Genomic DNA, 9,235 nt, shown 5'->3' on the forward strand with positions numbered 1-9,235 from the left:
TCACTAGAAGAAGCATAAGTGGAGTCTTGAGTACTCACCTTCTTCTCCCTTGCCATAAGACATGTGAGACGCTCGTTGGGGAAGAGAGCCGATTTGTTGAAGGCAGTGGCGGCGAGTCCTTCGTTGTCGGAGTCGGAGGAGGAGCAATCCGAGTCCCACTCCTTTCCTAGATGCGCCTCGCCCTTTGCCTTCTTGTATTGCTTCTTCTTTTCTCTTTTGTTCCCCTTTTCCTGGTCACTTTCATTATCGGGACAGTTAGCGATAAAATGACCAAGCTTACCGCATTTGAAGCATGAGCGCTTCCCCTTGGTCTTGGTCTTGCTTGGCTGCCCCTTGCGACCATTTAGCGCCGTCTTGAATCTCTTGATGATGAGAGCCATCTCTTCATCGTTGAGTCCGGCCGCCTCAATTTGTGCCACCTTGCTAGGTAGCGCCTCCTTGCTTCGTGTTGCCTTGAGAGCGAGAGGTTGCGGCTCGTTGATCGGACCATTCAAGGCGTCGTCCACATATCTCGCCTCCTTGATCATCATTCGCCCGCTAACAAATTTCCCAAGAACTTCTTCGGGCGACATCTTGGTGTACCTGGGATTTTCACGTATATTGTTCACCAAGTGAGGATCAAGAACGGTAAATGACCTTAGCATTAGGCGGACGACGTCGTGGTCCGTCCATCGCGTGCTCCCGTAGCTTCTTATCTTGTTGATAAGGGTCTTGAGCCGATTGTATGTTTGCGTTGGCTCCTCGCCCCTTATCATTGTGAACCGTCCAAGCTCGCCCTCCACCAACTCCATCTTGGTGAGTAAGGTGACGTCGTTCCCCTCATGAGAAATTTTGAGGGTGTCCCAGATTTGCTTGGCGTTATCCAAGCCGCTCACCTTATGGTATTCATTCCTGCACAAGGAAGCTAGAAGAACAGTAGTAGCTTGTGCATTCTTATGAATTTGTTCATTAATGAACATGGGACTATCCGAACTATCAAAATGCATTCCACTCTCTACAATCTCCCATATACTAGGATGGAGAGAGAATAGGTGACTACGCATTTTGTGGCTCCAAAATCCGTAGTCCTCTCCATCAAAGTGTGGGGGCTTGCCGAGTGGAATGGAGAGCAAATGAGAATGTGAACTTTGCGGAATACGAGAGTAATCAAAAGAAAAGTTCGAATTAACCGGTTTTCTTCTCTCGTAGTCGTTGTGGTCCTCGTCCTTTTGGGAAGAAGTAGACTCGTCGCTGTCGTAGTAGACGATCTCCTTGATGCGCCTGGTCTTCTTCTTCTTCCCTTCCTTCCGTCTTTGGCCCGAGCCGGAGTCGGTAGGCTTATCGTCCTTCGGCTCGTTGACGAAGGATTCCTTCTCTTTGTCGTTGATCACTATACCCTTCCCCTTAGGATCCATCTCTTCGGGCGGTTAGTCCCTTTGTGAAGAGAACGGCTCCGATACCAATTGAGAGCACCTAGAGGGGGGGGTGAATAGGTGATCCTGTAAAAACTTCAAACTTAAGCCACAAAAACTTGTTAAGTGTTAGCACGATTATTGCCAAGTGGCTAAGGTGAAGTCTCAACAATCTTAACAAAACACAGTACCACAAGAGAATCAAGCACAGAGTGACACAGTGGTTTTATCCCGTGGTTCGGCCAAGACCAACGCTTGCCTACTCCACGTTGTGGCGTCCCAACGGACGAGGGTTGCAATCAACCCCTCTCAAGCGGTCCAAAGACCCACTTGAATACCACGGTGTTTTGTTTTCCTTTCACTATCCCGTTTGCAAGGAATCTCCACAAATTGGAGTCTCTTGCCCTTACAAGTATATGATCACAAATGAAACACAGAGTAAGGGAGGGAAGCAACACACACAAATCCACAGCAAAAGCGCACACACACGGCCAAGAATCGAGCTCACAAGACTATCTCAGAGTTCTCACTTAGAACAGAGCTCGAATCACTTAGAAACACAAACGAATGCGCAGAGACTTAGTGTGGATGATCAAGAATGCTCAAAGGTTGCTTGTGTTCCTCCTCCCTGCGCCTAGGGGCTCCTTTTATAGCCCCAAGGCAGCTAGGAGCCGTTGAGAGCAAATCCGGAAGGCCATCCTTGCCTTCTGTCGTCGGGGGCACCGGACAGTCCGGTGCACACCGGACAGTCCGGTGCACACCGGACACTGTCCGGTGCCCGATTTGTTTCCTTAAACGGCGAAGACGACCGTTGCAGACCGTTGGCAGATCTGGCGCTGTTGGCGCACCGGACATGTCCGGTGCACACCGGACAGTCCGGTGCCGTCTTCCGACCGTTGGCTCGGCCACGTGTCCCGCGCGGATTGCGCGGCCGACCGTTGGCCCTGGCCGACCGTTGGCTCACCGGACAGTCCGGTGCACACCGGACAGTCCGGTGAATTTTAGCCGTACGCCGCCGGCCAATTTCCCGAGAGCGGCCAGTTCGAGTCTCGCCAGCCTGGCGCACCGGACACTGTCCGGTGCACACCGGACAGTCCGGTGCTCCAGACCGAGCTGGGTCTTGACAGCACACAGCCAAGTCCCTTCTCCTTTTCTCTATTCTTCTTCTTTCTGTTTCTAACACTTAGACAAATATATTAGTACTTAAAACCAATGTACTAAGGCTTAGAAACATACCTTTACTTCATGATTTTCACCTTGTTCATCCATGTACATAAATTCACATTTAGGCCCTTGTGTTTGCACTCAATCACCAAAATACTTAGAAATGGCCCAAGGGCACATTTCCCTTTCAGGGAGGACCAACAACACCTGAACTGGAATCTCCAAATATTCTTCCCCAAGCTTGTTTTCTTTTACCTGTAAGGCTGAGCAGCCCTTTGAGCCCTAACTGCACCAAACTTAGTCTCATATTTAGTAAACAGTTTATACAATTCATTTTTTACATCAGCATAATATGTACTGTACTCACACCCAGTGCACTCTCCAAGTAAATGCAACACATTAAAAAAACCTCTCATCTTAGCTCTAGGGTCCAGAATGAATGCATATGAATATAGCAAAGGTATGTCACTCCAGTATTTAAGGAATTTAAGTTGCATTGGAAACACAATAGTTCTAAGATTTAAATCTCTTTCACATGCTTTCAAATGAGATGCAATTTCCAGAATATGATGAAGAACTAGTGGACTAGTTGGATAATAAACACCAGACAGAACAACAGTAGAGTCATAGTACAGTTCTAGAAACTCTAAAATCTTCTCAGCAACATACCAATGATTAGGAGGCAATAATTGTGACTCATAATGTGAATTGATGAAGACAGAAAAAACAGTTTTGTATGGGACCAAGTGTTTAAGCATCAAATAAGTAGAATTCCATCTAACATCCATATCCAATCCAAATTTTCTGGGTCTAACACCCCTTGCTAAGCAGTACTCTTTAAATGTTGCTATTCTAGAATTAGAAGCATTTAAGAAATTAATTGCAGTTCTAAAATCTTCCAAAAAAGGTTTCAGTCTCTTCATTCCAGATTTAACAATGAGATTAATGATATGACAAGCACAACGTTGATGCATAAGAGTGTAGTTAGAAGAAGGATCAGGACCCAAATAACCAGCAAACAAAGGTGTCAATGTATCCATAGCCTTTGAATTAGAAGAAGCATTGTCTAGAGTGAGAGAGAAAATCTTGTCAACCAGACAAAACTCCTCAACCACAACACCAATTCTTTCAGCAATATTTTGACCAGTATGTCTAACCTCAATAAGCCTAAGACCAATGACCTTTTTCTGTAATTCCCAATCAGCATTAACATAATGACAGACAACACTAATGTAGTCCTCCTTAGCATTACCAGACCAAATATCTGAGGTTAATGCAACCGAAGAAGTAGCAGGCAACACAGAATTGATAAGCACATTACGTCGTTCAGTGAAAAGCTTCAGAAGGTCTCTAGTGGTGGTCTGTCTAGACACTTTGGTAAACCTAGGGTTATGAGCACGGGCAATATAATCCTCCCAGGCCTGTGACTCACCAATACCTAATGGAAGGTCAAGCCTAGCAATCAGACGACACAACTCAGTTCGAGCAAAAATAGGATCATATTCCCAATTGTGTAGAGAACCATCAGGATTGAAAGCAAGCCTAGACTGGACCCTAGCAGCGTGATCAACCTTCTTCTTACAAGCTTTCTGGTGTCTAAGCAAATGCCCAGTACCAGCAGAAGATCTAGCAGATAAACGAGTCTTACACATTCTACAAATAGCAGCAATTCGAACATTGGACCCATTCACTTTCTCAAATACCTCATCAAAATCAACCCAGACAGTAGATTTACGCTTACCAACAGATGAGGTACCAGTACCACCATCGGTGCTGGTGGAGCCGACCGGAGTATCGGTGGCCGTAGCAGGCCCTCCACCAGCGTTGGTCGGATTAGAACTTAGATCGACAGGAGCAGAGGTTAGATCGATACCGAGCAAAGCAGCAGCGTCAGCCTGGATGTCGTCTTCGTCATCTGGGACAAGCCCTGCCGCGCGAAGGTCGTCGTTGCCGGTGACCGGATTGACATCGTCATCATCCGCCATGGCGACCTTCACCGCGGACGGCCGATCTCCAGCACCGTCCCTCAACGGAGCACGCAGTCGCCGTGCCCGATCTACCCTAGAGGAGGAAGACGAGGCATCAGCAACTGACCTACAAAAGAGCAAAACATTATACAGTTAGGGTTAGGGTTAGGGTTTACGAAAGATCTAGGGTTAGGGTTTACCTGTGCTACCGGAGCCCGATGCCGGAGAACACGGGGGCCACCCAGACGACACACGACAGACAGAGACCGATTAGAGACGACGGCGAGCTGGGGAGGGCCGGAGGGGAGGACGAGACGACAACACGAACTCACATAGTTCACCGAGAGAGAGGGGATTGGATAGGGGAGAGGGGTTAGAGAGGAGCTGGTGGATCGAGGTCACCGGCGTCGGGGACGGGAGCCGAGGTCGCTGGACAGGGGCGGCGCCGCGACGGAGGCGTCGGAGGGGAATCGCCAATCGCCAAGTCAATCGCCGCCGAGTCGGGAGAGAGAGAGGGAGCAGGGTGCGAGTGCGAATGCGAGTGCGAGCGGAGGGACTGAGAGGTGGGCCCCTTGGGGCGAGGAGGCGAGGAGGTAAGGGGCACGGGCGGTGTCGGCTACGGGCCCCGACCGGGCTGTCCGCGTGGAGCAGGCCGTGCCGTGCCGGCCCACGTGCCTGGCCAGCGGCCCAGGCACGGCCTGCTCCACTGGGCCGTGCCAGCCCGGGCCCATCCCATACGTGCCGGGCCGGGCGCGAACCGGGCCAAAAAAACGGGCCTCGGGCCGGGTTAACGGGCCCGTGTCTCATGTACATCTATAGGAGAGGGCCGCGTTGGCCATGCAGGGGCGGAAGGTGCCGGTGGTGATGTGTCTAGGACGGCGGCGGCGTTCCTGGCAACAGGGATGCCAAACAGACCGCATAGGGAGGTGGGGAAAATGCAGCGAGCTCCATGTCTGGTCGGGCGAGGAGGGGATGCAGCGGCAGCGAGCGTTGAGGGCGCAGTCAAGGTGTCCGTGGCGGCCATGGCGGGAGCTGGAAGGCCGATCGACGCCGTGGCAGCGGAAGAGAGGGCATCAGAGGCGCCCTCCTGTGGCCCTGATAGCCACTGGAGGCTAAGAAGCTCTCGCCATAGACGGTGATGGAGTCCCCCATGATGCCGGCGTGCGCGTATAGATGGCCAAAAAGCACGAGGCACGTGAGCCCGGCACGAAGCCCGCTTTTTGGGCCCGGTCCGAGCCCGGCACGATAGAATAAGCGGGCGGGCTTGGACAGAAAACTAGGCACGGCGGGCTAGCCCGGCACGGCCCGTTTACCTCTAAGCCCGTTAAGCCCGTTATTTTTACACTAAAACGTGCTTACCAGCCCGTTTAGCCCGCTTTTCGGCCCGTTTTTTTCGTGTTAAACGGGCCGGCCCGGCCCGTTTAGGCCCGCTGCGGGCCGGGCTTGGACAGAAAATTAAGCCTGCTGGCTCAGCAGGCCCGGCCCGGTTTTTGGCCGGGCTTAACCGGGCCCGGGCCGGGCCGGGCCGGGCGGCCCGTTTGGCCATCTCTACTTATCTATACTCCCTCGGTTCCTGATCTTAAGGTAACCGGCCATTTGAGGACAGATTAGTGTACAAGGAAAAATACCACAATACCCCTCATTAAGTACTAACTTTGAGGAAATTGAGACAATTAAATATCGATTGAACTATTTGCCTCCCTTAATCAACAATTATTTCACGGCAACCTGCACTAATCAACGAAGCGTTATTTAATGCTTAATCACACTTCTGGATTCTCCTTCCTGGCGCCGAAGTAGTTGTTGGTGTCAAAAGCAAAAGTCTTCCACGTCGAGGGTGGCAGAGCCATCACTGTTGCCAAGGGGAGTAACTCTTTTTGTAGGGACGTTATGTCAAACCTAAGACCTTTATCAGTAGAAAGACTTCGAGGTGTTTAAATGCACTAGAGATAATAGTTAGTGACTAAAATTAGTTAAGACATCCAAATAACCTAGCTAATAGTTTAACTATATATTTAGCTATTTTTAGTGAACTAGTTAATAGTTAAGTATTTATTTTTAATGCATTCAAACACCACATTCTTACCACCTCGCTAGGCTTGTCCTTCTAAAAAAGGACAGACCAGTGCTAGGCCGCTGGCAGCTTCCATATTTTTTTTATGAAGAACTAAGAATAGTAGGCCCAATTGTTCACAAATTCATCATCATGCCAAACTCATCATCAACCCACCAGATTCTGAATCGATTACATGAATTTGGAAGCTAAAGCTTGTGCGCTAGGGAAAGGCGGTGCCACGTGCAGCATGCAGATGGGCGGGATATTTCAACATTGCATGGACTCGTTTGACACCACACTACTGCACGTCCCAGACAGGGATGGGCAGGCAGGTCCCGAACTGCTCGACCTCATGCTCATGCAGATCGTCCATCTGAAACCCTCCGTTGACGCCGCCATGGACTCCTGCTCCCGCGATGTCGTTGAGGTCCGCTGCCAGCGCGTCCCAGTCGAACTCGCCGTTGCCGCCGAAGCAGCCAGCCTCCGCGGCATCACCGCGAAAGCTGGCTTTAGCAGTAGTCCTGATGCCGTCGTCGTCGGTGTTGTTGAGCACGCCGATCTGCTGCAAGAACTCGCTGAGGTCGATCTGGGGCTTGTCCGCACCGGACGGGCAGGCGCCGCCCTCGCACGGCTCAGCGTCGTCGACCGTCGTCCTCGTGGCGACCGTGGTCACCGCCTGCTCCAGGGCGTGGAAGCAGGACATGGGCGCAGGCAAGGCCGCAGCCGCGCGGGTGGTGACGGTCGAGCAGGGAGACGTGGAGGCCGCTGCAGGGAGATGATCGGCGGGCGAGCCGTTGTTCTTGAGCTCCTGCAGCCTCTGGTGGATGACGTGCACGTTGTGCTGCGCGTTGAGGTTGAGCAGGCCGTAGGCCGGGACGGCGGCGCCTCTGGCGGAGGCAGCTGGGAGCCACCTAAGCCTCTCGTGCGCGTTGCCGGCGCCGGCGGCGGAGACTCCCGAGGCGCGGAGGTGCGGCAGGTTGAGGAAGACGTCGGTCCCGTAGAGCCTGCGCGCGGCCTCGTCGTAGGCGAGCGCGGCCTCCTCGGCGGTGGCGAAGGAGCCGAGCCAGAGGCGGGCGCGCTTGTTGGGCTCTCGGATCTCGGCCACCCACTTGCCCCACGTCCGCTGCCGCACGCCGCGGTACTCGCACGCCGCGTTCTGCGGGCCGCCCTTCCCCCGCGTCGGTTCCTTCTTCCACGCGCGCTTGTGGCCGTAGCTCTCCATTGGACGGGATCGGACCAGCGAGCGTGGCTGCGTGGGGAGTCGGAGGAGGGTTTATTTTGAACGCCAATGCAAGCAGGAGCTACCTAACCTAGCTTCGAAATGGCCTGGATCGGAGGAGTGGAAGTGGGTGTTGAGAGTGTGACGCGAGGCGCGGGGCGCCGGGGTAGTAGAGTAGAAGTAGAGGGCGCGCCCGGTGTCAGGCAGGTCTGGCTCTGGGTTTTAGAGCGTCCTATATAAACCAATCTCAAAGTTTGGGCTTCTATTATTTTCCTTTTATATTGTCAATAATTATAATGATAAAATAGAAGAGAATAAAAACAGTAAAACAATGTTAAATCTATACAGTTACCTCAAGTGGGAATTAATAAAACTGAGAGTATTAAACAATTTTAGATTCCATACAGTTCTAATGTCTCATACTAAATAACTATGCTGAGTATTTCTTGAAGCAAAAATCTGTGAGAACAACTTTTAGATAAATGTTTTTCAATATGTTCTTCTCGATAGAATATGCAACTAAGTTATTTAATCTTTCTTGTGACATAGTTGATCTTTAATAGTTTTTCAATAACTTCAACTTTGAGAAAGTTCTTTCACCTGAGGCTATGGTCTCCCTTTCTTTTGTTCCTCTTTTGAGCACCAAATAGGTGCTTCTTATGCAACCTTGCAGAACTAGATTCGTAAGAAAAAGTTAATACCAGTAACTTCTACTATACTAATATATAAATTAATGATGCATGATACATAACCGGAGACGATGCATATACGAACATACCTTCAGGAGAAGAAGATCGGATAGGCTGGTTTGGTATTAAGCTTTTCCATGTAGAGATTTGATTTGAGTTTCTTCTTCATTAAATTGTACCCCGTATAAGCAAATTTGGTGACATGCATGCATGATAAAAAATTAATAAGAAAAGAGATAGGGAGAGTTTCATCTAGACTCAAGATACACGATTTTGTTGGCAAAAACTAATATAGTATTTTTTTAGAAACCGTCTAATAAAATTCTATATTGAAAATAGTCTTAAAAAATCGAAACCCCCTCATTGCTTGAGCCCTAAACGGTTTAACCCAGGGCCAGAGCCGGCCCTGTGTGGGGCGGGGCGGGGGTTGCTCGGCAGGGCACGCATGGCGGCCTAGCGTAGGTTTAAATGCTGTCACGGCCGGGAATGCATGCTCGGCGTAGGTAACGTGGTGTCGCGCCTTTTCCAGACCTGTGAACGTGAGCTCTCTCGTCGGAGGACGGAGGCGCGCCACACGTGACCGTTAGGCACCTCTAGGGATGCACCGCTACGTTCGATAGGAATAAGACCGAGACATCAAAACAAACAAAATCGTCCTCTGCTGTCCCAAAATTATTCCGTCCAAAAGTTCTTGTTCAGTTTCCGTGTGATTGGTTGATGTATGATAACAGCCTAGTTCTCATACGTGA

At 50.6% G+C, this 9,235-nt stretch overlaps 1 protein-coding gene and 1 long non-coding RNA gene across 2 annotated transcripts; both read right to left on the reverse strand.

The window, feature by feature from the left end:
* Positions 1-3,681: 3,681 nt before the first annotated feature.
* LOC118473418 (uncharacterized) lies at positions 3,682-5,340 on the reverse strand. Its single transcript, XR_004852858.1, has 3 exons — positions 4,723-5,340; positions 4,239-4,649; positions 3,682-3,976 (listed from the first exon to the last, which is right to left on the reverse strand). It is a non-coding gene; the product is annotated as an uncharacterized lncRNA (long non-coding RNA).
* Positions 5,341-6,696: 1,356 nt separating this feature from the next.
* Positions 6,697-7,934, reverse strand: LOC103639528 (dehydration-responsive element-binding protein 2E). The gene has a single exon (XM_008662269.4). The coding sequence runs from the start codon at positions 7,798-7,800 to the stop codon at positions 6,877-6,879; it is 924 nt and encodes a 307-aa protein (XP_008660491.1). The 5' UTR covers positions 7,801-7,934; the 3' UTR covers positions 6,697-6,876.
* Positions 7,935-9,235: the final 1,301 nt, after the last annotated feature.

The sequence above is a fragment of the Zea mays genome, chromosome 9 (assembly GCF_902167145.1).
Source record: "Zea mays cultivar B73 chromosome 9, Zm-B73-REFERENCE-NAM-5.0, whole genome shotgun sequence".
In the NCBI taxonomy this organism is placed as follows: domain Eukaryota; kingdom Viridiplantae; phylum Streptophyta; class Magnoliopsida; order Poales; family Poaceae; genus Zea; species Zea mays.